We start from the raw sequence: 25,810 nt of genomic DNA on the forward strand, positions 1-25,810 counted from the left end.
GACAGACAAGCTGGAACATTAAAGCTTGATCAGGAACACTTCATCCAGGAGAACCTTGCAAAGCTGGGAATGACCAGAGAAATGGCCAACCCAACTCTCTCACCAATGGACAGCTATGAAAGTCTGAAACCAACAGGCTTGTATGATGAGAGAGGGAGCAGATCAGAGTACCAAAGCCAAACTGGTACCTGGATGTGGCCTATGGTTATGACAAGACCAGACATTGCTTTCTCCCTTGGCAGACTGAGCTCATATAGTTCAGACCCAGCCAAGAGGCATATGCACGCTCTGAAGAAACTGGCAAGGTACCTGAGATCATCCCAAGACCTGGGATTAATGTTCAGGAGAAATGGAGGAAAGCTGATTGGGTATTCTGACTCTGACTATGCAATGGACAAAGCAGACAGAGTCTCAATCCTTGGAAGCATCTTCTTCCTTTGTGGAGCCCCAGTTTCTTGGATGAGCAAGAAGCAAAAGTCTGTTGCAACATCAACAATGGAAGCTGAGTACATGGCTATGAATGCATGTGCAAAGCAGTCTCAATTCTTGGCAGCACTCTTGAGAGAGATGGACTGTGCAGGGTTAGTGGGAGAATGCCCATTCCAACCAACTGTAAAGGCCCATCCTGACGCAGTTAAAGAGTTGAGGCCAGTACAAATTATGGGAGACAACCAGGCAGCTTTGACCCTTGTCAAAGATGCACACACCCATGAGAGATCTAAACATATTGATGTTGCATACAACCATGTCAGACATCTCTGGTGGCAAAGGAAGGTTGCAGTGGAATATGTTCCAACAAAAGAGATAGTTGCTGATGGCCTAACCAAACCAAAGAATGGGCCACAGTTCCAGGAGTTTGTAAGACAACTCCAACTTGCTTGATAAAAGGCAAAAGATTCATGCCCTAACTATGGATTGAACTCTGGACCTTGGAGAAGCAAAAGTCCAATCCATGTAGGTTGAGTGTTCAACCACATGGACCGGAATACCAAGCCCAGGAGTTGCACCATGGAAGAAGTGGCTTGCCACACTTGATGAGTAATCAGAGTCTGGTGATCCATATATGGCTCAGAAGAAAGGACTGGAAGAAAAGCAAAATGGTAAGGGAAAACCCCCAGAGAGGATAACCTTCTGGGCTCGCCCATACCACGATACCAGGCCATGGAATTGAACCAAGATGGATTGGGTACACAGCTCCAACCATGTGACCACAGCACCTGATGACTCATCATAACTTGGGGATGGACTTGAGTGCAAGAAAGCAGGCAGAAGAACATCTGGCCTGAGTGGGAGTGTTGGAAAGTGCAGTCCAGTTGGACATTCTGAGAGACACTTTGGGACAGCATATCAGGTGACATAGGTCATGTGACGCTAGGTCACATGACTAAGCTGATGCCCTATCTCAGGAGTGAGATGCAACCTGTAACTAACTAACACAATCAACTCGGTTGGTTCCTACCTATCGCCTCTACTTCTACTGCGCTATACGCCTTACGATCCGACCTGCCGACCACATAACTCGACAATTTTGTGCATTTGTTCAATATTGAGAGTGGAGGAGATGTTGATTTGTATGTGTTCTGTGGCGTTTGTAGAGGTTATTGAAGATAGATATGCATGTGTTGATGGAGGATACTATATTTCAAGGCGTTTACATCGTTAACACCCTTCAATGTCTGTAGTGGCAAGTCGATTGTTTTTCCAATCTCATCGATCTGCTACTCGCGGCCATCTTGCGCTACACTACTACGTAAATGATTCGAATTGCGCAGATAGGGCAAGTATCGTGGTGAAACGACTTTAAAGCATTGTTGATTGGAGACAGGATTTGAGATCTCAGCATGGGCTACGATGCACTGATCTATTGCAATCAGATATGTGTTTGCTCCATAGACAGCCTCCGATGACAATTGCGGGTACTTCCCATCGAATCCTCCATGGCTTCCGAATCTATCAACCCCTACTTGCTTCCAGCAGTCCCGTAGGACGCTCTCTGCGATGGGTAGGAGCCTTCTGTCCTTGCGATCAAGAATACCGTTGGGTTGGATCCGGTGTTTATACGTAGAGACGAAATGCTTTTGTCAACCGAGAAAGGGAAAGGAGAAGAGAGTAGAAAGACACTCTCTGATACAGAGATGATGCGCTCATTCTGGTAATTGGAACAATTGTTGGGTTGTATCGAATGCTTGGATGTAGAGAGGAAAAGCTTTCGGCATCCGAGAAAGAGGAAGGATCAGAGGATCGTAGGGCGCTCTCTGGTATAAGGATGTGGCCCTCATTCTGGCGATTCGTAAAGTCGTTGGGTCGCATCGGGTGCTTGTATGTAGAGACGAAAGGCTTTGACCGTCCGAAAAAGTGGACAGAGAAGAGGTAGAAGGACGAACTCTGATACCAGGAAATGGGGATCGCGCTTGCGTTTGCAACCACCGTTGGGTCGTATCGCATGCTTGTATGTAGAGACAAAATGCTTTTGTTGTCCAAGAGAAGAAGAAAGTGGGCAGAATGGCGCTCTCCGATATCAGGTCCAGATCCCTGTCTTTGCGTATGTAACAATCGTTGGGTCGGATCGAGTGCTTGTATGTGGAGACGGATATACTCTCGCCGGAAGATCCAATCTCAGGCGAATGTTCAGATACTCCAATGATGTCCGCTAGTACGTGTCGAGCTGCATTGACCTTTGACTGCTCGGAAGATCAGCTTGAAGAGTTCAGTCTGGCGTGTTCTGAGACAATTGATGTACAAAGGGGCATTTTGCAGTTGATCGTCAGTGTCAAAGGCACGCGCGCTTGTTATGTTGGCCAAAAAGAGACATCGTTTCAGGATATCTCACTCTATCATCACCTCCCACCACTATTCAAACTATTCACCCGACTCATTCTTCGCCCACCAAAGACGCCCGGTCTGTCTCGCGTGCCTCCAGGACTAGTCGCAGTCTGCCCGCCATCCTTTCCCGCCCCAACAAGCTCCGCTGGGACTTCAAGTCCTAGTCTCACTTCACAAACTCTCAACCAAATCCCCATCACAGCCCTCTGCAACTCCCCGCCCATCGGGTCGCGACTAGCCATCAAGCCCACAGCAAGCGGCGCAAAAGCCTCGACGTGCTTCCCAAACTCCTCATCCGGGAACCCAGCAACACCCTCGAGAACGTCAATAACAACAGGTCTCCACGTCACGATATTCCTCTGCTGTGTCTCCTCATCAAGTCCAATATACGAAGCAATAATATCCTTGCAAAGCGGGATCAAAGCTCGCTCAGTCTCCGGTCTCGATTTCGCTCGTTCATTCGAACTATCCGCGTACATGCGCAACAGAATGCTCACGTAAACAGACGCGGATCCAGATTCCTGTTTCAGGAGATTAGGAGGTTGTTTCATGAAACCTTCACGGAAAAGTCTTCCGCGTAGTTCGCGGTCTTCGTTGAAGCGTTTTGCGAAGTGGTAGGATTTTTTGAGGAGGGCCATGAGTTCGAGGAGGAGGTGGGAGGGGATTGAAGCGTATACTGCGTCGTTGTTGAAGAGTTCTGAGACGGTCTCGATCATCAGGAGTTGGAGGACGCATTTGGTGATGATTTGATTGAAGTAGCGGCGGCGTGCGGCGGTCACGACGACGGGTGCCTGTTGTTGTTGGGATGAGGCGCCTGTGTTGCTGAAGTCTTCGAGGGCGTCGGATTGTCTGCGACGAGGTCCTTGTGAGTGCGAGGGGCTAGGGTCGTCGTGTTCAGAAGAGAGTGAAAGAGTGTTTGAGGGGGCACGATCGAGGCCGTTCGGCCTTTCAGGCTCGTCGGCGTTGTTCATGCCAAGCGCGTTGCTGTTGGCCGACATGACTGATGCTGCATCATCTGCTGCAAGATCACGAGGTTGCGATTTGGCATTTTCGAATGCCCCATTTGTGTATGAGCTTTCCCGCGAGTAGCTCGACGACGTAGCTGCCGAGAAGAGCTCTTTCGCTTCCGTCTTCGCGAACAGATCGACAAATGCTGCCACGATCTTCTCCCAGTGACTGGGGCTGAACTTCTTCACATTCTGGAGAATCAGCTGTTGCAGGCAGTTGCTGCCAATTCGTGCGAGCGTGTCATTCTCTTGACAAATGCACAGCGTGAGCAACTCCAGGAAGCGGTCGAGCATGTACTCCAGGCTGTCGAAGAAGTGTGTGAACAGGCTAATCATGTTCCGAAGCGCTTGTATTAGTGTCGTGGACAACCAGACAGACAGCTCTTCCGAGTTCGCGGCCTCCACGTTGACCGACTTACGATCCCGCAGCACCATGAAAATCGGCATGAGCAGCTGTCGCCACAGCACGTCCCAGAAGTCGCGAGGGAAGTCGCCGCCATACTTCGTCAGCGTATCGAAAAGATAGTTCAACGCTCGCGAACGGACTTCCAAATCCTCGCCGGTCATAAGAACGTCGTGGAATGCGAACAGTACTGGAAACCAATACTGCTCTTCCTGCGTCCGTCGCACTGGCTGTTTTGGGATATTGGTAGCTTGTGGTGCATCCTTGTGTCCGGGCGCTTTCTGGCTGAGTGGGCATTCGGGTGTCCTGAGCATCTTCGAAACTGTCGACTTCAGCGTCTCGATAGCTTGTAAGCTCTTCTTCTGGAACTTCATATTCTTGCTGAATTCTGTCAAGCACACGACCAGGTCCGCAAAAGCTGATTGTGATAGCACGACGCCAAAGCGTTCGTTGTAGACTTGCGTCACGTTGTCGAAGGCAAGATTGACGATGCTCTCGTACGGCTCTCTGGCGGCAACGGTGAACACGCCAAACATCGTCCTCCATCCGGATCTGATCATATCGCCTCTGGCTTGTATCATCTGTATCAGACAGCGGAGTACCATGTCTTTGACTGTCACCTGCTGAGCGTTACTCAGGATCAGCTCGAACGGCTTGAGAAAGTCCTTTTGGAACTGGAAACCCGGCAATTCCTCGATCTCCATGAACCGCATACTTAGCTGTCGCAAGCTGTTCAGCGCGAAGAAGACGACATGTGTGTTGTTATGGCAGCCGACATCGATGAAGTGCTGACCGAGGATCTTCCAAATGCTTGTCCACTCGAACTTGACACGAAGCATGTTGTAGCCTGAGATCTCGACAAGCTTCTGCAGAGAATATGTTCGAGGCGTCTCCGACTTTCCTGAAGATTGGATCTCTTGCCAGCTGACTTGCGTCAAAGCTTTCACAAAGTCAACGATGGCTGTGCCGGACAGGTTGGCTGTGTTCGTGAAGATGCGATCAACGCCACGAATCATATCAGCACTTCTCGCATCCTCTGCGATGTCGGCGTGATATGAGTTGGTATTGCCAGTGCGGGCCGTCGGCCGTCGTTGGGTGTTCAGGCTCTTTTTCCTGCCATTTCCATTGACTTGCGGACTCTGCGCAGTGCTATTCGCCCTTAACACGTCAGGAACTGCGCCTTCCTCGACGCCACTCGAGATCAGTTGGAATCGATCAAGCTGTGACACTGATGTGAGAATGTCTCGCCAGCTCTCCTTGAGGTAGTTGCCTTCAGTGTAAGCGATCTCGATCAGTGCTCGCAGTGCCTCGACATTCTTGGCTTTCATCTCGGACAAATTGTAGAGATTCGTACTTCTCGACAGACTGCTCACGAACGCTTGCCTGGGACTCTCTAAATCGTAGACACAAGCGATGCGGATGGCTAACTTTTGACCTTCCATGCACAAGCGAATGGTCTCGATGTTCTGACTCTCTTGTGCCGCGCCTGACAGTGCAGTCAAGAAGCTCATCCACGTCACTTCGAACATAGGTCCGATGTGCCTAGGTGAGCTCGCGACAAGATATCGTCCCTTCGCGCTTGCAGCAGCGCCTCCACCTGCTCGCCTTTGTGCTCGCAACAGGCTTTTGAAGAGTTGCTCAGTACGGTTGCTCATCTCCTCGCTCGCCTGCGCATAGGCTTCTCGCTGCAGATCGCGACCGACGTTTGCAAGGGTGTTGACGAGTCCGCTTGGCTGCTGGGGCAGCATACCCAGGTTCGCTGCATTCTCTCGCTCCGTGTCCAACACGATCTCGTTGTTCGCGATTTCATCAAAGATGCCCTGTAGATACTCGTCCGGCAAGTCCGCATTGTCGTTGATACCTCGATTGTTCTTGATGAAGTCCTCCACGGTCATGCGCTTCTTCACCTGTGCAGAGTGCTGATCAGTGTTCAACATGATTACACTGTAAGCAAGCACATATGCAGTGTCTGCGTTGGCGAATGCAGATGGATTGCCGGTGAGATAACGTTCTGCGAACTTCAGCATAAGGCGATCAATCTTCTGCGCCTCACCTGGCAGACGGAAGGACTGCAGGAATCGTCGCAATGCATCGACGAACCTCGTTCGCGAGAAGTCCATGTTGTCGACGAATGCGTGCATAATCTTGATATTATCCTCGTCGCCCTCACCCAAGAACTCGCCAAGCGATTTCTTGTTGATGCGCTCGTTTCCGGAGAAAAACTTGGCGACATCTTGAGGATCTGGAGAAGTGATGAAGCCTTCTTCGATCAATAGCTTTATACCGCGCTTCGGTTTGTAATTAAATGCGCGAATGGCATTGTTTAACGCCGTTTTCCGCTGCTTGACCTTCTCCAGCTCCACGGGATCATCTTCCGGCAACGGAGTGTCAGGCACTCGTGGTGTGGGAGGCACCTCAGTAGCCTCAGCATCGCCTCTTGTGTCGATACTCTCTCGTTGTTCCTCCACTGAGAATCGTGAATCAGAGTCTGCCGAAGGGGCGTTGGGCACCTCCGATTGCGCTTGCTGGCTCCAGTTCACCATACTGCGAAGCGTTTCCAGCAGACACTCCAAGCTCTGGATTTTCATCGCGTACTCGGCTGGGTATTGTTGCTCAGCCTCGTGTGGCGAGCTCATGTTCGCCGTCGTGAGACTCGGGGGCATCGTCCCCCGATCTCGCCAGTCGTACATGGCGCTGTTCTGCTTTGCTGTAGCATCTATATATGCCTGTTCCTGCAGGCCATTGACTGTCACTGGCTGGCTCGCCATCCTGCTCACATGCTCGATTATGCGCTGGTACATGTTGTCCAATGCCTGCCGATCACAGTCGTAGTTCAAATATATTTCAACAAGCGTTCTCGGGTCAGATCCGATTCGCCCAAAGACATGCTGCACAATGTAGCTCTTCTGCCATTGTGGAGCATTACGCTTCTCCAGGATTGCGATGTAGATCTCCTTGAGGAACACCTCTAGCTCGCGCTTGAGGTGTGATCGTAGATATCTCATCATCAAGGAGAAAATCTCAGCTGAGACTTCGAAAACTTTGTTGATGCTGCTCGCGCCATTTCTGCTCAAACTGAGGCATAGGTACTGCTTGATGGCATGCACAAAGCCGGTAGGCTCAGTATTCGAAGAGCTCCGGATGGTGGAATATGGAGATGTGAACACGATCGAATGATTGAACAGGACCGTATGGATGATGTGCAAACTCAACAGCTTCGATCGCATTCCCTGCGACTTCACATCCACGGCGTCTTCCACGCGCAGCGCCTTTGTAGAGAGTTTGCACATTGCTCGGAAGATCAAAAAGGCGTCCTTGATGTAGATCTCGTCCTCTTCCTCGTCTTCCGTAACAGCCTCTGACTTTTCGTCCTGTACAGTAATTGATGGCACATCAGGTCCGGATCCATTCCTTGACCTTTTCCCAGGCTTCTTCGCCTTCGTGACCATGGTGGGAGCACTGTCCGTAATCCGTGCGTCGTCGAATGACTTGCGCGTCTCGAAAGTTTGCAAAGTCATCTTGGGTTGTGCCTTTTCCTCGTCCGGAGTGGCAACCTCTGCGACCGATGGCGTCTCGTCCCCGCCAACAACTGATGATGCGTCTGAGTGTCCATCCACGCCATTGCCTGACCCAAGACCAGTAGGAGCCCGAGAGGCCTTGTTCGCCAATCGCACCTTGACCCGCTCGAAGACCGTGCCAACCATCTGCATCAGCGTCCCCTGTGCAATCTGCTGATTCGCGCTGTTCTTGCTCAACAAGAAGATGTTGTATGTTTGCCGCACGCTCTTAAGCAAGCCAGCACCGTGCACCACAATCTTATCATTCAAAATGGCAGCCAGCAAGCTCTTGATGATCTGCATCTGCACGGTGACCGGGGTCGACTCTCCTTGGAAGCAGTCGCATATAGTGTCAATTGCCCTGTCAATGAGCGGCGGCCGTCGTCCATCTTCGGCTGACTCTCCTTCCGATGTTGCGGGTATGGAGAAGTATGAGTAGCTGATCAATTTGCCAATGCAGTCCAGTGCGGAGACCACCACCGCCTCTGTCGTTGACTCTGATGCTAAACTCAAGGGCTCGAACAGTATCTCTGGACTGATCTGGGAAGCATCTCCTTGAGCAGCTCGTATAGCAGAGAGTGCCCGCTGAGTTGAATCCAGCAACTCCTTCCGCTTGCGGGCATCTTTTGAGGCAGCAATGTTCTCCAAGGCTGACACCACAAAGACCATGCTCGTCCGCGTGGACCGGACTGATGCTTTGGTGGCAGTCGTGGCAGTAGTCGACTGCGAGTCTGTTCGTTGCCGGGTGGTGCCGGCTATCGATCGTGCAGTGGGAGTGTCTGGGGTCGATTCGTTCGCGGTTGCTGGCGAGGCCACGCTGTCCGGCGTGGACTGAACGTTCGTCTCGACTGTAGGCATCGCAGCGTCTTGCTGCTGACTTTCGGTATTGTCGACAGCATCCGGTGATGCTACATCCTCCTGCGGCTGCTCTGTGTCCTCCTGCGCTGTGCTCTCGGTATCGGCGGGAGCTTCATCATTTAAATCTACGTGCTCGTAGGCAGCATCTGTGTCGTGGTCCATGTCTGGCGACTGTTCTGTGGACGCATTTCCATGTTCACGTGCTGTCAGCTCGAGCTCCGCCGGCGAAGCGGTTGCTTGGTGCTCGTCTTCGTCGTGGGCCATGAGCAGGCTGAATCGATGCGACGGAGGATGGAAGCAGCTGTCTCGTCGAGCATGCTACGCTCGTGACATGTTCCTCATATACTCGTGGGGTCACGCCGGCAAATTCCCAGTGGTGGTGCGGAGGGAGCATAAGGTGTATTCAATAGGGGACTATGGACTTGGCCCTCTCTTTGTGAGGGAGATCGACTAGCGCACCGCCAGCCCTACGCAACGTGTTGTCTTAGGCGCAAAATGCCCGCCGTGCAACTTTCCGCGCCTGCTCGTCGGAACATTGAACTACAGAACTATAATGCCAGATCCTTGTGTATGCGTCTGCACAAACACGTCCGCGGTGGTCGGGGGCGCGCTGCAGATAACGTAAGGCGTCGTCGGAGTTGCGGTTGCGCGCGACAAGTATAGAGCAGCCTGAGCAGGGTCACTGCGGGCCGATTCCAGACAAAAGTGATTGTCGTCGGAGCTCTCACTGATCCTGCCACTCCCGAACGCTACTCAACGTCCAAGGAATTCCATTCACTCACCCGCTGCCCCCAAACACACGCCTTTCCTCCCCCATCAACTCCTCGCCATTTGCGCGCCTCTCCTCCACCGCACCCTGCCCCGTTCCGCGTGCAGAGTGTCGCAGCGACCGGCCACTTCTGCTCCCTCCCGACCTGCACAGCTCCAGAGCTAGCTGCCGCCGCAAAAACACAATGGGCTCCGCTTCGCTGCTCGCACGAGCTTCCCGGGGAGTCGCAACACGGGGCGCATGGACACAGCTGAAGACACAACATGCCTCGAGGTGTGTAGACGTGCATATTGGCGACATTGGAGCATGAGCTGACCGCAATGTCTCTTGCAGCAGAATACCTGCCCTATCAGCATTGGCCCGCTACTATGCCTCTAAATGTACGATACACCCCCGGAAAATCTGATAAACATCTCGAACAATCTCTGACAGGCAATGTACAGCATACCCGCCGCACACCATCATCTCCATGCCCGCCCTTTCGCCTACCATGACCGCTGGAAACATTGGGGCTTGGCAAAAGAAGCCCGGTGACACTCTCTCCCCCGGAGATGTCCTGGTCGAGATCGAGACGGACAAGGCACAGATGGACTTTGAGTTCCAAGAGGAGGGTGTCCTCGCAAAGGTCCTGAAGGAGTCGGGCGAGAAGGATGTCGCCGTTGGCAACGTGAGTTGAGAACAAGCCGTTGGGATAACTTCGGGGAATGCTAACCCACACGTCTAGCCAATCGCTGTCATGGTGGAAGAGGGAGGTGATATCTCAGCATTTGAGGGCTTCAGCATTGAGGATGCCGGCGGAGAGAAGTCTGCTTCCGAGAGCAAGAAGCAGGGTGGACAAGAAGCAGCGGACGCATCAGAGCCACCGAACACCGAAGGATCTGGAACCGCACCAACAGCACCAAAGCAGGAGGCTCCTAAGGCTGTCGAATCCGAATCTACTGGCGAGAAGCTCCAGCCTTCGATCGAGCGATCGGTCATCGGACCAGCTCTTGCGAAGCTCGCACTGGAGAAGGGCGTCTCACTCAAGGATATCAAGGGCAGTGGTCCAGGTGGCAAGATCATGAGGAAGGACATTGAGAACGCGAAGCCGTCCGCCGCTGCTCCAGCAGTTGCCGGCGCTGGCGCAGCACCAACTTTTGAGGACCTCGAGGCCAGCTCCATGCGCAAGACCATTGCCAAGCGCCTGACCGAGTCCATGAACCAGAACCCGCACTACTTCGTCGCATCTGCCGTCTCCGTATCGAAGCTTCTCAAGCTCCGCGCGGCACTCAACTCATCAGCTGACGGCAAGTACAAGCTCTCGGTCAACGACTTCCTGGTTAAGGCTCTCGCGCACGCTGCCCGCAAGGTCCCAGCCGCCAACAGCTCATGGCGTGAGGAGAACGGCAAGGTTTTCATTCGTCAACACAACACTGTGGATGTCTCCGTCGCTGTCGCTACTCCCGTTGGACTCATGACGCCCATCGTCAAGAACGTTACTGGATCCGGCCTCGAGGCTGTTTCATCACAAATCAAGGACCTTGGCAAGCGTGCACGCGACGGAAAACTCAAGCCAGAGGAATACCAGGGCGGCACTATTACCATCTCGAACATGGGCATGAACGACGCCATTGACCGATTCACCGCTGTCATCAACCCACCTCAAGCAACAATCCTGGCAGTTGGCGCCGTGAAGAAGGTCGCCGTGCCAAGCGAGGACGGCGAGGGTGTCGAGTGGGACGAGCAGATCGTCCTCACCGGCTCATTCGACCACAAGGTTGTGGATGGCGCGGTCGGTGGTGAGTTCATGCGCGAGTTGAAGAAGGTCATTGAGAACCCACTCGAGCTTCTGCTATAAGCATTTCCCACGAATCGGAAAGCAGACATGAAATGAGAGGAGCAACAACAGACTATAGAAGTCAAAGTTGACAGCCCAGGCCAGGACAAGCTGCGGGACAAACGCAGCAGCAGCAGCAGCACACCCAGGCGAAATTTGCATCTTGATTGTGGAAATGTGTATAGTGAGCGAAATGCGACGGAGTCAGATGGGTCTTTCACAGGGAATGGATATTGCATATGAGAGCACGTGTCAAGTATCTAACCCTTCAACTTTTGTGCTTGTTCGTTGATAGTAGCCCAGGAATGTACCATCAAAGGAGCAGATGACAAGTTGTGTGGAATTCTCATGTTCTTCAGCTGCAAGACTTCGAAGTGAAGTCTCGAGGGCATTCCCCTTCAGTTCATGATTGCTTATTCACTTCCGCAGGCAGGAACGGCCTCGGAAAGCCCATAGGATCTATTCCAGGCAGGCAGGACTTCACATGACAAAATGATATAGCACAAGATCGTCCATCATGTGCCGATGCTGATGAAAAGTTTCATTCACTCATCAACAGCGACTATGGAAACCATAAAACCCCTTGCCAACAACACCTTTGACCTTCGACATGACACCTCCCTCAAAGAAGTCGACTCGCATCCCACACCCACACTTGCACCACTGCACCTTACGAAGCACTCATTCACTGGACACTCAACAAAAGGACCGAGCCATGTTGACACTACCGGACAACCACATGCCCAACAGCGTCTCGTTGGAGAGAATGGTGGAACAGCTGCGTTCGCAAAACCACAACGACTTCAGCATCAAGACAACCGTAGTCCCGGATGGGGTCATGAAGGGTCGAGTCATTATCGAGGTCCAGACGAAGATTGGCTTTCGCCTCCTTGATCTTCCGCCTGAACTGCGCGAGCGAATCTATGGATATGTCTTCGCCGAGAGAAAAGGCTACCAGATCGACATCTACAGCGGCAGTTTCAGCAGAAAGAGAGGCGTTGAGCGCGGTCCAACCGAGAGTACCAAGTTGGTCTGCGGACCCAATTTCCGTAACCGCAAGACCCATGTGGGCCAGATTTGGGACCATCAGACGGCGAAGTGGATTGGTGGGCCTCCGAGTGTGTTGAGCTTATTGCTGGTCAACAAACAAATTCACCACGAGGCAGCGCCTGTTGCGTACAGAACGAACCGATTCATCTTCAAGAATGAAGTATTCAGTCGAGTGGATCGATTCGTGGAAGTTATTGGATCTTCAGCCAAGCACCTCGGAGAGGTCGAAGTCCAGAAAGTTCGAGGCTTCAAGCAGCTCAAGCAGATCTTGGGAGCGCTGGAAAACGCTAGCGGTCTTCATCGACTGTACCTTCCGGAGCGCTTGGTCTATCGAGAGGCGAAAGATGCTGCCAGAGACCCTAAGGACCCAGAGTCGTGGGCCTGCGCCTTCCACAAAGTCGTTCGGCTGTTTCTGATGGAGCTGAAGAAGAAGTACAAGGCGTCGAATCGGGTCTGGAAGGTCAGCGACATCGTGCATTTCACGCGTCAGCCAGAGTGGTGGAACGACAGGAACAACGAGTCCAGAGAGGACTTCGAGGTCTTCGAAGGGGCTTTTAGGGAGATTGCCAGAGCGTACCTCAATGAAGAGTGAGCGTGCACAGTGCAGAGATGAGGAGCCTCGATGTTCTACACCATGAATTCACCAAAAGCATTGTTTTCTATGTAGAGATATACAGATCTCCGCTGCGGAGCGTTATTCCAAGCACAAATACATTGAGACCAATCTGGGGCTCGCCTACCTTCGCACAAGAACATACGCGAGTACAGTAGAGCAGCGTTGATGCGAATTTTGAACAGTCTTGAAGTGCTACGGGTCGGTGGAAATAAGTAATACCGGGACTACGACAGTCCTTTCACGGAGCCAGACGACGCATCAGTGGCAGCACCGAAGAGTGACCTTACTCTACTCTCACCTGGTCCTTCTGCCTGTGAGACAGACGTCTCAGTAGCCTTGTTATGTACGAGTGGGCATTGCGTATGAGCTGCGACCAGCATCGCTTTCTGCTAATGCGTCTGTCCGATGCTGTCTTGGAAAGCTTCTATGAATATCTTACACTCTGTTGTGGCACTGTGGCGGTCTTGAAGCGTGTCGTGCGATGTTCGTTACCGTGAAACTGTCTTTTCTCAGTGGCTTGTTAGAGGAGATGACCATGTGTGAGGTTCTCGAACACTGTGATGGAGAGGGTTGTGGCACACGGATTAGTTAGTAGGTGGGAGTGGGGCAAAGGCTCAGGTTTCGTAGAGGGGAATCTTAGACATCAACTCATGTCTGCGTTGCTTCTGCAAGAGGCAGCTGCTGTGTTGTGGACCTCTATACTTGCCTGCGAGTCATACAATTGATCGTTGCACACCGCCACAGGGGATTTCATTGTTCACCAAGGCAGCCGCGAGGTGTCAGTCGCGCATTGACATTCGCCATTGTGCGCTGAAACCTCCTGGTCTGTGGAAATTAGCGACAAGTCGAGGAGGATTAGGTAAGGAAGACTTGATCTCTCCCCAGTGACTTTGTCTGCTACTCAACGTTGCACGGCATAGGAGAATGCTTGGGTCGCAGCAAGTGTCAGTGATCTCGTCTCACGTCACAGCCGGACGAGGGCTGCGCAGAGTACAATACGTGCGATGATACATCCGCGAAGCCCGGAGTGTGACGAGGCACGCGTCCCAATCACCGAAGCTCAGCGAAGACGCCATTGGTGCCTCGAGGCACGGGTACTTTCTGTGCGGTGAGCAGACGGACGGGAATTGGTGAGGCTCTGCAAGGAAGCGGTGTCATAGCTGCACAATGGGGTCAGAATCCAGCGCAGCGGTAGACAATCTAGAATTGAGCAGGAGACGACGTGGCATCTGGGTCCGTATTGGTGCACCACGGATCCGGCAGAGGCTGAGCAGCGTTTGCTACTGGTCGTTGCAAAATGCGCTATAGGTCGCAGGACCAGGTACCCAATACCCTTACGGCTCGGACATGCAAAGCGTGACTGCAGCAAAGCGAGCAGTAGCCGTGCCTTGCCTTGCATACGTCGATGCATTGTAGCTGTGGACATCCGTCATTGGCCGATGGCTTATTGAGCATGAGTGTTTCAGATCTGACTTTGTATACTGGTGATGCAACAGCACAGGCAGTCTCTCCCCAGCCAGGCTGAACGCGTCCAGGGCCAGCAATGGTGCAGCTGGCTTGCATAGTCGAGTGCAACCGAGTGGAGCGATGGTGGCGATCACGGTATTATTGATGGCAGTGGTCGTCTGTAAGCGCCAGGCACCGTGACGGAGTGCTCTAGAGCGAGGCAATACGAGCGGTGTCCTCTGCTGAAGCTGTCGTCGCAAGAGGCAAGAAATGCCAATGGCCGTTTACGATGTGGTTGTCGATCTCCAGGCTGCTCGCGTTTGCTCACCTGCCGCCGACAGCATGGGAGTCGATGCTGTGTGAGGTGCTAAAGAGCTAGCGTGCAGCGCGCAGTGAAGAGCGTCGGCCAGTCAATCCGCAGCCCGGCACGCACAGACGTCGTTCTTTCTCCAAGCATTCTTGGGTGGGCGAATCAGCAGGCGCGGTGGACCCGGTCGATGCGCCCTTGCAAAGCTTGGCTCTGCGTGCTGCAAACCACCAACCGCAGGCCGACTGCACACGCGCTCACGCAGCACCTCCTGCTCTTCCTTGCGCTGAGCGAGCGCCCGGCCGCCATCGAGGCGTCAGGCTGTCCACACGGGCGCGACGCTCATTCGCCGGGCACAGGAATGAGCGGCCGGCGCTGCGACGACGCACGCCGTTTCAGGCCCGACTGCCAACGGCTGTTCTCGTGCGAGCAGCGCATGTGAGCGCGACAGAGTCGAGCAGAAGGCGGACGCTTTGGGGCAGCGAGGAGAGACGGTGGGCGATCTGGTGCCACGAGCTCGTGCAGCTGCTGTCGCCCTCGTCCGCAGCCGCGATTCGTTCGCGCTACTATTTCTTGCCCTGCAGACCCCGGCCTCGACATGGACGCTATCCATCTTCACACCACACCACCTTCCTTCCCGTCTTGCCTTCTTCTTTGCGCCTTCTGCTTTGCCCGTTGTCCTTTCCTTTCTTGATCTTGCTCTTTCACTCGCCCGCGTGCTACTCCCTCCCTTCCTTCTTTCACTCTCCGGGCGGGACCATTCAGTCTTAATGATCCCTTAACTTCGAGGTCAATGGGCCTCTTCGTGCACGAAGATGGACATGTGCGAGGCTGGCTGGCCGCCTTGCTCTGCTGCTGGGCAGCATTTGGGGACGATGAAACGTATGGAGAGAAAAATACAAAAGGTATCTTGTCCTTCGATGTCGACTAGGGGTTGTGACTGACCATTGTAGCAAACATTTCGCGACCACAAGTCTGCAATGACCAGCCGACCCCACTGCAGCCAATGTCTGTGAATGCAACTCAACCACTGTCCAGACAAAAGAATGGAAGCTTCACCGAAGATGATCGTGTCCGACCCATCTCAGAGCGACCGCCCTCACTCAAGCCCTTGGACTTTGGGGAGATGTCTCTCATGGGCAGAATGGCACTCCATGGAAGGAGGAAAAGTTCCACCAACCTGCTGTGGTCGCCAAAGAGAATCAGCATCGGTCCACCCAAAGACTTCCGAAAGCTTGACATGACCGAGAAGCAACGTCGATCGCTCAAACCGTTGCAACTGGAGCCTGTCGTTCTCAAGGGTCACGAAGCTGGTGTAGCAAGTGATGGTGTCAAGCTTGCGCAGAACACGATACCATCCGATGCTGTCGATGCCACCACTCGTGACTCGTACCGCGAGGCACGCGACACTCCATGGCAGCGCTGCCAGCTGATGAGTTCCACAGCTCACAGGGACCCTTCGCCACCACGCCCACAACCAGAGAGCGCTCAGCCCCAGGACGGTGCAAAGAAGCAGAACACTTCCAGGCCACCACTATCGACGCGATCGTCTTCCAGCTCAATCAAATCCCTGCGTCGTCAAGCTATCGAGACCAGCACTTCGGGCACTCCGTCATCAATGTCTCGCCCGTCAGTGGAACGCCTTCGCCTACACCGAAAGCGTTCGAACCAGTCCAACCGCATGTCCTCCGCTGATAGCAGGGATCTCGACCAAGAGATTCTTGAGCTCAACACAATCGTCGAGGAGCGCAGGGCAGAATCAGGCCGGGGTCCAAGTCACGAGGATCTGCATGTTCCCGCTGTCGCCCCCGCCATGGGGCTTCGTGCGAGGTCGGAAACTCTCAGTGATATCGGCTCTGCATTCTCCCGTCCGCTCCGCCTGGAAACAAACTGTCAAGCTGTTCCAGAGGCAGTGTCACCCTTCAAATCGCCTGTCAAGTCTCGCCTCTCTCGCCCGTTCACCAACATGCCAGATCCCAATTTGACTGTGCAAGAAGTCGGAGTGGTCAGGCGACCGAGCTCGAGGGTGACAGGCTGGCTCTCCAACATCCTGTCCTCCAACACTGCATCTGCAGAAACAACGACACCTCAACCTTTCTACTCTGTGCGCCGTCGTACCGTTTCAGAGTCTTCGATGGTCAGCACCGTGACAGAGCTCGAGTCACCATGCCTCAGTGCGTCATCGTCGCCCATTTCAAAGGGGCACAGCAGAGAGCGCTCGCTAGTGTCGCCGCCTTCCACTGCTTGCACATCGGAGTTTGATGTGAAATCCACAAGGAGGAAGTCACCAGGTCAATGGGTGCACGTGCAGAATCCCAGTCAGGTTGGATTGGCACTGTGATGCGACAGGACGTTGGTCGTGATGTGTACATACATAGATGAGATACCCTTAGCCTGTGTCAGTTGGAGCTGGATCTGGCTGTAATAGTACGGAAATACGGACCAAAAATGAGATATGTACAACACGATTAGACCTTTGGCCTCGTCAACCACTCTCGTTCCCCTACTCTGCTCCTCTTATTGTGGACATCGGAGAAACGACTGTGCTTCCCACGTTGCGATGGTGAGTGCCTCTTCTGCTTTGTCCTACGCTTCTCTTGCCAGGAAACATGCCTCATTTGTCCTCGTCATGAGTCGGTCTTCACGATATCTTCACATAAGAGTCCCTCGTAGGGGAGCACTCCGCGAGTGCTGTTGATTACTGTGATAGAAGCAGCTCTTTTCCGGCTGGACTCATGGTAGTGACCCGGCTTCTTGGGCTTCGCATCTCACCCAGTAGATTGAGATAGCATTCGATTTGTATTGGCACGTTACACGGAGTATTTAAAAATGAGAAGCAGTGCTTTTGACTCGTCGGAGAGACAAATTGAGGTCGTACTGACGCCGCCCAGCTTCAACTGCGGTTGTTCACGAAGCCAGATTCTTGACCACATGCGCAATGGAATATCCTTGTGTGAACTTGAATGCATAAATTCTGTCGCTTCCGTGAAGCTGGCTCAGATACCCAATCACTCCTCGCCATGCTATTTACCATGTGTTACCAGCACCGCTGCGAAACCCCCGAAACAGAATAAAGAAAACTCGCCTCTCGCCGTTCTCATGCATGCTAGATCTCTCGATCGCTATCATAATCATCCTGCGGTATGCCGGAAATGTGTCTCTCCATTTTCGGCGATCGGCCTTTAGGCTGCTGTTGACTCGCAGTATTTGTACTCAGCGTACCATCGGGTCCGATGGATGAGATATGGCGTTCGAGATTCGGCGTGATAGCTTTACTATGCTGTGCAGAAGAAGCGGTCAGGTAGTCTCCTCCGGTATTGCTCACGCTGCTGACTCCGCCGAGACCGGGAGTGATTTCGAAGTCTGAGGTCGCATTTCCCGAATCTTGTCTTTTGTCGATGCGGTCCGTGGGATCTGTTGGGACGGCCGAAGATGCGCCTTTGTCGTGAGAGTGGTGCGTGACGCGATTCTTCAGCTTTTTCAGCTTGGACTTGATGCCGCTGCCGCCGCCGGATGCCCCGGAAGTATCGTGCGCGGTCTCTTCTTCTGATGCATCCTCGAGATCGCTGTCTTGCGGTATGTGAGAAATGTGTCGCTCCAGATCGGGTTTCCTATCTGTAGAGGAATATTCGTTGGAATCAGGGCCTGAGGACAAGCTCAATGGCGCTGACACCTCAAATGGAGAAGTGCCGTTGCGAGACATCAGAGCCGTTGTTGTTGGTGAGTGGTCTACAAGTGTCAATTTCCAGGTGTTGAAGTGATTATAGAGGGGCGAAAGGTGAAGATAGATGTAGGGTTGTCGATTTAAGGTGTGTTCGTCGAGCCGTCAGCCATGCAGTCAGCGGGTCTAGTCAACGAGGCATGTGGCTCTGCAACCCATGCCTGCCAAGATTGAGGTGCTACCGTGATTCGCAGTCCATTAGAGGCTCGCATCTTTTGTGCTTTAGCTTCTCGGCCTCGTGGGAAGGTCTGCACTAAAAGTGGGGTTGGATGACGAAGAGGGATGCTTGAGAGGACTCGACAAGATCTCGCCATCACGTCGAGGCGCAGCAAGCTCTGCGAAGCGAGTCAAGCTCAACCTCACGTCCAGCTGTCGGAGCAGTCGTATCCGTCGTCCATGACGCCGTCTCAGATCAGCACATCCATGAAGACGCGTCCACGATGAGATGAGCGGCGACGGCGCAGAACTGCCAACCCGACTTCCCGGATGGTGGTACGGACCATAGCCTTCCAGATATCCCTCGCATTGCGAGCGAAGGCAGCACTTTTCAGATCCTACTCGCCTCGGATTACGCCAATGGCCGGCAAGTCGCCGCAGCTACCTTCTCTCGTTGTAGAGCGGCATCAAGAGCAGTTCGTGAGAACAGCGCGCGTTACACGGCCTTTGAGACAAGGATCAAAGCTCAAAGCGAAGAGCAGCCGCGATCAATAGACTACCCGAATGAGAAGTCAGCTCCTTGACGTGTTGGAGATGAAGGTCGTCGGGCCAGCAGCGCGCTTGCCGGACTGTTGCTCCGCGCAATGCAACACGCCCTCAGGGAGTGGCAACGTCTTGACGATGAGTTATTACAGACGAAGCTGCAGCTGTGACAAGAGTGCATGTTCAAGTGGAGCCGGGTGTGACCTCTTAGCGCTCCGACGCTTTGCTCGAAAAGAAGGGGCGATTTTTGCCCACTGCTCTCTTTCCATCCCCTCGTCACTTCGTATGCCATATTGGGCCGCTTGCCTATTCATTCTCTTTCATGCTGAGAGTAACTGTGGCAGCCTGACGTAAAAGGCCCAATGCATGCCAAGATTTCTTCCGTGACGCAGCCAAAGCTGAAGTGCAATTGCTTCTTTCGTCTTCACACCTGAACAGCCAAGAGTCGGTTGGTCGACTACGTCCATAGGCCAGAGCGACAACAGCAGCTATTTCCAAAATGTTTGCCTACATCACCTTGCTACTATTAGGCACAGTCATTGCCCATCCTACTGGAACTCCTGACAATGCCTCCATCTGTCTTTCGCAATACTCCGAGGTGGCAGACTACCAAGCATTCCCAGATCAGAGTGTCGCCAACAGCAGCGACCTGTTCCCAGTGCCACTCTGTCACGGGCATCAAATCGAAGAGGCTTCAATAGACCAGATCCAAAGCTATTTCGCCCTAGGCACGCTCACGTCGCAACAACTTGCTTTTTGTTACATACAGCGAATGTGGCAGACAGAAGACTACCTCAACGCAGTACTCGAAACGAACCCAGATTTTATGCAGATTGCTCTTGCGCGGGACCAAGAGCGGATGGCCGGCCATGCGCGAGGACCTTTACATGGGATTCCATTCATGATCAAGGACAACATCGCGACCAAAGACAAAATGCAGACAACGGCTGGTAGCTGGGCACTTCAGGGTTCAATCGTGCCTCGAGATGCGCATGTCGTTCACAAGCTTCGTGAAGCAGGAGCAGTATTGCTCGGGAAAGCAACACTCAGCGAATGGGCGAGTATGCGAAGCAACAACTACAGTGAAGGATATTCTGCTCGGGGCGGCCAATGTCGCTCAGCCTACAATCTGACAGTCAATCCAGGTGGCAGTAGTAGTGGCTCAGCTGTTGGTGTTGCCGCAAATGTCTTTACTTTTGCCCTTGGTACAGAAACCGATGGCAGTGTCATCAACCCAGCAGAACGCAATGCAATCGTTGGGATCAAGCCGACTGTTGGCTTGACATCCCGAGCTGGTGTCGTTCCAGAATCACTCAATCAAGACACTGTAGGCGTGTTCGCCAAGAGTGTGCGGGATGCGACGTATGTGCTTGATGCAATCTATGGGCCAGACGAGAGGGACAATCAGACGCTGTCCCAGATCAACCGCACGCCAACGAATGGGTATACACAGTTCTTTTCTGATCGTACAACACTGCAAAACGCTACATTTGGCGTGCCATGGCAGAGCTTTTGGCGCTTCGCAACGATTGAACAGCAGGAAGTGCTCACCTCGATGATTGATCTGATCGAGAAAGCTGGCGCTCGAATCGTTAACAACACAGAGATCATGGACTACGAGAAAATAGTTTCACCAAATGGCTGGAACTGGGATTATGGTATGCTCGAAACATCGCCCCTGCGACGATGGCTGACAAGCAACAGGCACTATTCGTGGCTTTCCCAACGAGAGCGAATATACTTACATAAAAGTCGACTTCTATCGAAATCTACAGAACTACCTCGCCGAACTGAATAACACCAATATGAGATCTCTAGAGGACATCGTAGCCTACAACTACCTGAACGACGGCAGCGAAGGCGGTAATCCATGGCCCCTCGGCAACCCAGCATTTTACTCAGGTCAAGACGGCTTACTCGCCAGCCTCGAAACCAAAGGCATACAAGACGAAACATATTTCCAAGCTCTCAACTTCTGCCGAACCAGTACTCGCGAGCGTGGCATTGATCACGCATTATCATTAGGACCCAATGGTGCACAACTAGACGCTCTTTTGGTTCCTCCCGACGTTGGCCAATCCTACCAAATCGCTGCACAAGCTGGATACCCCGTGATCACAATTCCAGCAGGTGTGAACTCGGAGAGCGGCATGCCATTCGGATTTGCGTTAATGCAGACTGCATGGAGAGAAGATGCACTTGTGAAGTGGGCTTCGGCAATCGAAGATCTGATGAAGGATACGCCTTATAAGCGTACGTTGCCGAAGTGGTACGGGTATCTGCAACGGAATATTCCTGTTGTGAATGCTTAGAGATCTGCGGACTGTGTGCGGAGCTATGATTCGATCTCATGCTCCGAATAGTGATCAAGTCTGCATCCTAAGCGTGTGAGTGAGGCATGTGAACGCTCGATCACTAATTAGCAGCAGAATACAGCTTCTATCCTGCGCAACGTGGACTCCAACGATTAGCAGAGCATGCATATCGTGCGCACTGTAGACTTGCCAAAATCGTGAAACACAAAGGAAGCGAGAGAGTGCGAAAACTGATTGCAAATATTGTAGACCTGCAAAGACCAAGACCGAAATATGCATACATTTGAACATGAATATCTGTTTTCCATAATGCTTTCATAAATGTTCAATTCATTAAAGATCATGCAGGCTCTAGACGACGTTCTGCTCGTTAACGAACAGACCGGCCATACCCTGTCCAGTACCAATACACATAGTCGTCAACAGAATCTTCTTCTTTTGTCTCCTTGCCTCGGACAGACCAGTCACGATCTGTCTCGCACCAGTGCAGCCCAATGGGTGACCAAGAGCAATAGCACCACCACGCACGTTCATCTTTTCGTGTGGGATCTTCAGCACGTCCTTGCAGTAGACAGCCATAGAAGCGAAAGCCTCGTTGAGCTCGACGACGTCGATGTCGTCGATGGTCAGGTTGTACTTGCTCAGAAGCTTGGGCACAGCGATCGAAGGACCGATGCCCATGATGCGAGGAGCGAGACCAGCGACTGTGGCTCCGACGAATTTGGCCAAGATGGGCTGGTTGAGTTCGAGAGCCTTGGAGCGCTTCATGAGCATGACAGCAGCGGCACCGTCTGTGACTTGCGAGCTGTTACCACCAGTCGATCGGTCTCCGAAATCTGGGAAAGCTGGACGGATCTTGTTCAAAGCCTCGAATGTTGTGCCGTATCGTGGTCCCTCGTCACGAGTCAATGTGACCTCTTTGCCATCAACCATAGCCTTGATTGGCACGATCTCGTCATCGAACCAGCCTGCCTTTTGTGCGACCTCTGCTCTTCGGTATGATTCTGCAGCATAGCGATCCTGTTGTTCACGTGTGATGTTGAAGTCCTTGCCGACGTTTTCTGAGGTCTGACCCATTGGCATCATGCAATCTCTTGCTTCTTGGTTGGCCTTGAGGATGTCCTCGAAGAATGGTCGCTCCAATCTGTCGCCACCTGCGGTCATGGACTCAGCGCCAAGGGCAACGCCGATTTCGATGTCACCGTGCTCAATCTGGTTGGCAATGTCTTGCACGGCCTTGAGACCGGAGGAGCAGAAGCGATTTACCGAGGAACCGGCGGTGGTGTTGGGAAAGCCAGCGGCGAGCATGGCTGCGCGATTGTAGTAGGCGGCTTTGGAGTCGGAGACCTGGTGTTTCATATCGTCAGTAAGATATCAATTCCGCAGCGGCACTGAACATACATTTCCCAAGCAGATGTCCTCAACCAGTGCCGGGTCAATGTTCGACTTCCTGACGACCTGCTCGAGAAGCTTGAAGACGATTCCGTCGAGCGGCGTATCCTTGAGTCCACCCTTCTTGCCCTTGCATAGCGGCGTTCGGATGGCGAGAGTGATAACAATGTCGTCTGGGTTCTTCTGGGTGCTGTGGAATGTCGCCTCGTCAGCATTTTGGTGCTCGCAGTCTCTCGTGCAACGCTCCGCTGCGGGGACTGAAGGGACTCGTGGCGGCGAGACTCACATCTTGTCCAGCGGCGTCTGGCCGGGGAGCAGCTGCCCAAGAATCGACTTGACACGTTCAGTGGCCATTTTTGAGTATATTCAGAGGTATAAGTTGAAGAAAGGCGAGGAGTTCAGTCGCGAGAAATGTAAATGTCGATCGCAGAAAGTGAAATAGACTTCGGAGTTGAGTGATCCCTAGACTGCTTCTGATCTTGCCGAGGCTCTTTCATGGCTAGGAACGGCATCGCAGTCCATGTCGGCAAGTGGACCGGCGAGACCTGCTCACCAAACACTCTTAATTCACCTACCGAACAACCCCCGGCCGAGGCAGAAAGACAACTTCTCGACAGCCGCGCGGACCACAAGCCTGCTTGCTTCGTGGCATTCGCAAGAACTGTCTTGGCCAGCATGTCAGCAGCAGCGAGCCAGAACACTGATGATGTCGGCTATACCTTCTCCCACGGTAGCCGCATCACTCTCGGCTCAGGCGCAAACATCAAGAAGCCCTTCGATGACATCGACCTGACAATGCACGAACTCTCACCTTCCAACGAGCGTGGTTTTCGCGGGCAGCTAGGATTTATCGAGTTCACAACAGACTACAGGCTACCTCGACACATTCATATGTCATCAGACCAGACGCGTCTTGTGGACGAACGTATTGTAATTCTGAACGGCGTAGCACTGCTGGAAATAGCGGGGGAGTACTATGCTGTAGCACCTGGGAGCCTCGTCGACACGGTTGGAGGCGTTCCGCATACCTTCACAGCTTGCCCTGCTGGGGTGAAATTGCCTGATGGTACTGTCAGCAATGGCAAGTTCACAATGGTGTACGAGTACGAGGAGCCCACGAGGTTCTTTCCTACTGTTTCGACCAAGGTTGTTAAAGATGTTTCTGAGTACAAGGCATGGGAGGGAGACCTGGATGTCATCAAGTTGCCAAAGATGAACGCTGACCAGGTGGTAGCAAAAGCGCGTGTAATTTTTGACAGACTGAAATGCAAGCTGAGTCTTGCTTGACGAGTTGAAGCATTATGCTCGCGTATCAACATACCAAAGTTATGTCTGCCAATCGCTGAAGTTGTGGGGTGAGCTATCGAACGACAACACAAGAATCGTGATAGCGCCGTGTCGTGTGATACATCTCCTGCCGCTGAAAAAGTCCTTCGTAACCATAAACGCCGTCGCTGTGCCAAAATTATGCTACTCTTCTTCATCCTCTTCCACGCTCGCAACCCTCGGCTGCACGTGCCTCTGCTGCAGTCCCTCAGCCGGTGCAGATTCAGCGCCTGTGGCAGCGGTTTGTGTCGCTTCCACCACCCCCTGAGCAGGCTCTGGCACTGCAGGCGCTGCTTGTGCATTCGCCTCGACCTGTTTCTGCTTGCTCTTCTTGCTAGACGGTGGTAGCTCGCCACGCGCTCTAGCTTCTCTGCGGGCCTTCTTTGCAGTTCGCTCTGCCTTCTTTCGCTTCTTCATATCCTTTTCACTCTCATGCCATGCCCAGACCGGACGGAACGAGTCGAAGAAACCAACATCCTCGAAGAGATTCGGGTACAGCCAAAGACCAGGCTTGACAGTGAAGAACGTGATCAGGAAGAGGATAAGACGGAAGATGGCCATACCGAAGAAGAGACCAAGGAGGCCGAGCATTCCCATACTAAGGTACCAGACACCAATGCGCAACGTGTAAGGCCAAACCGGAAAGAAGACAACAGCGAGGATACCGATGAGTGCAAGAGCAGCGTAGAGCTTGTTCTTCCACTGGGCAGCAGTGCTCTGGTACAGCCAGACGTAGTAGTACTCATCGGCAGCTTCCTGTTGTGGCTCAACCTTGACTGTCCACAGTCCCTTGACTCGCTTCTTCTTCGCGTGGTTGTGGCCTTCGTGACCAGCGTTCTCGTCCACCTTCGATACGCGGAGGGCGAGCAGTGAGAGCGGGAGCAGCTTGAATGCGTTCTCGGCGGTCACACGATCCTTAACTTCGGGCAGCAGAGGGTTCTTCTTACGAGCCTTCTGGTACGCCTCGCTCTGAATCGAGCGAATTGCACGCTTGACCTTGAACATGTCCTTCCTCTGCTCGTTGAAGATGCACGTGCGATTCTTCAAATCCTGCGATTGCAAAAAGGTAGCCATGGCAATCGCCTCCGGCTTCGGTGGACCAGGCTGAATAGGAACCTGTTGTCCTGGCTGTGCACCTTGTGGCCCTTGTCTATGTCGCTGCTCTGCCTCTGATTGTGGTGGCTGTCCGCCCTGCTGCTGCTGTTGCTGTGCCTGCATGCGTGCCTGTGCCATCATCTGGGCTTTCATGCGCTCGACGTACTCGGGCACCGTCAAGCCATGCTTCTCCGCTTCGGCGGCGATCTGTTGCTGGATCATCTGAATTTGTTCGGGCGTGGGCTGTTGACCTGGCGCCAACTGGAAGGGAGCTTGCGGTGGTCGCATCGGTTGTCCTTGTGGCGGACCTTGTGGCGGGCCTTGCTGTTGCTGTTCCTGGCCTTGTGGTTGGCCTTCAGCCTGTGCAGTCTGCGCCTGTGCGGGAGCAGGACCCATATTGGCGCCCGGAGGCGGCTGCGCCGTGTTGTGGTGATACATGTCGAGTGTATCAGGCCAGATCACGTTGGAGCGCGGGTGTTGTCGAGGTGTTTGTGCAAGTGGAGGGCAGAAGGCGGGATCACATTTATTTCGGGATCTCAATACGTTGCGTCAAATGTCAAGGCCAGTTGTCCAGGGTCTTCGGCGATTCAGCGCCCAAACATTACAACGT

General features: G+C 53.1%; 9 protein-coding genes across 11 annotated transcripts; 5 read left to right on the plus strand and 4 right to left on the minus strand.

Annotated features, from left to right (window-relative positions):
* Nucleotides 1–2,837: 2,837 nt before the first annotated feature.
* On the minus strand, nt 2,838–8,912 carry CKM354_000058000 (Arf family guanine nucleotide exchange factor SEC7; the record flags this gene model as incomplete). Its single annotated transcript, XM_044795672.1, has 1 exon — nt 2,838–8,912. One exon carries the CDS (start codon nt 8,910–8,912, stop codon nt 2,838–2,840), a length of 6,075 nt encoding a protein of 2,024 aa, XP_044651607.1.
* Nucleotides 8,913–9,601: 689 nt separating this feature from the next.
* On the plus strand, nt 9,602–11,254 carry CKM354_000058100 (uncharacterized protein; the record flags this gene model as incomplete). Of its 2 annotated transcripts, none has more annotated exons than XM_044795673.1 (4): nt 9,602–9,690; nt 9,751–9,797; nt 9,861–10,084; nt 10,142–11,254. In XM_044795673.1, the coding sequence occupies 4 exons, from the start codon at nt 9,602–9,604 to the stop codon at nt 11,252–11,254; spliced, it is 1,473 nt and encodes a 490-aa protein (XP_044651608.1). The 2 variants fall into 2 exon arrangements, with proteins under 2 accessions (XP_044651608.1, XP_044651609.1); XM_044795674.1 differs by having other exon boundaries at nt 9,754–9,797.
* A 745-nt stretch (nt 11,255–11,999) lies between these two features.
* Nucleotides 12,000–12,875, plus strand: CKM354_000058200 (uncharacterized protein; the record flags this gene model as incomplete). Its single annotated transcript, XM_044795675.1, has 1 exon — nt 12,000–12,875. The coding sequence occupies one exon, from the start codon at nt 12,000–12,002 to the stop codon at nt 12,873–12,875; it is 876 nt and encodes a 291-aa protein (XP_044651610.1).
* A 2,783-nt stretch (nt 12,876–15,658) lies between these two features.
* On the plus strand, nt 15,659–16,993 carry CKM354_000058300 (uncharacterized protein; the record flags this gene model as incomplete). Its single annotated transcript, XM_044795676.1, has 1 exon — nt 15,659–16,993. One exon carries the CDS (start codon nt 15,659–15,661, stop codon nt 16,991–16,993), a length of 1,335 nt encoding a protein of 444 aa, XP_044651611.1.
* Nucleotides 16,994–17,758: 765 nt separating this feature from the next.
* Nucleotides 17,759–18,355, minus strand: CKM354_000058400 (uncharacterized protein; the record flags this gene model as incomplete). Its single annotated transcript, XM_044795677.1, has 1 exon — nt 17,759–18,355. One exon carries the CDS (start codon nt 18,353–18,355, stop codon nt 17,759–17,761), a length of 597 nt encoding a protein of 198 aa, XP_044651612.1.
* Nucleotides 18,356–19,571: 1,216 nt separating this feature from the next.
* Nucleotides 19,572–21,384, plus strand: CKM354_000058500 (uncharacterized protein; the record flags this gene model as incomplete). Its single annotated transcript, XM_044795678.1, has 2 exons — nt 19,572–20,730; nt 20,777–21,384. The coding sequence occupies 2 exons, from the start codon at nt 19,572–19,574 to the stop codon at nt 21,382–21,384; spliced, it is 1,767 nt and encodes a 588-aa protein (XP_044651613.1).
* Nucleotides 21,385–21,738: 354 nt separating this feature from the next.
* CKM354_000058600 (uncharacterized protein) lies at nt 21,739–23,133 on the minus strand (the record flags this gene model as incomplete). The annotated part of the gene is made up of 3 exons (XM_044795679.1): nt 21,739–22,734; nt 22,789–22,969; nt 23,066–23,133. The coding sequence occupies 3 exons, from the start codon at nt 23,131–23,133 to the stop codon at nt 21,739–21,741; spliced, it is 1,245 nt and encodes a 414-aa protein (XP_044651614.1).
* Nucleotides 23,134–23,454: 321 nt separating this feature from the next.
* Nucleotides 23,455–24,066, plus strand: CKM354_000058700 (uncharacterized protein; the record flags this gene model as incomplete). Its single annotated transcript, XM_044795680.1, has 1 exon — nt 23,455–24,066. The coding sequence occupies one exon, from the start codon at nt 23,455–23,457 to the stop codon at nt 24,064–24,066; it is 612 nt and encodes a 203-aa protein (XP_044651615.1).
* Nucleotides 24,067–24,249: 183 nt separating this feature from the next.
* CKM354_000058800 lies at nt 24,250–25,638 on the minus strand (the record flags this gene model as incomplete). Of its 2 annotated transcripts, none has more annotated exons than XM_044795681.1 (1): nt 24,250–25,638. In XM_044795681.1, one exon carries the CDS (start codon nt 25,636–25,638, stop codon nt 24,250–24,252), a length of 1,389 nt encoding a protein of 462 aa, XP_044651616.1. The 2 variants fall into 2 exon arrangements, with proteins under 2 accessions (XP_044651616.1, XP_044651617.1); XM_044795682.1 differs by having other exon boundaries at nt 24,250–25,488.
* Between the last annotated feature and the right edge of the window lie 172 nt (nt 25,639–25,810).

Source organism: Cercospora kikuchii (assembly GCF_019650295.1).
Source record: "Cercospora kikuchii DNA, contig_00001, whole genome shotgun sequence".
NCBI classification, from domain to species: Eukaryota; Fungi; Ascomycota; class Dothideomycetes; order Mycosphaerellales; family Mycosphaerellaceae; genus Cercospora; species Cercospora kikuchii.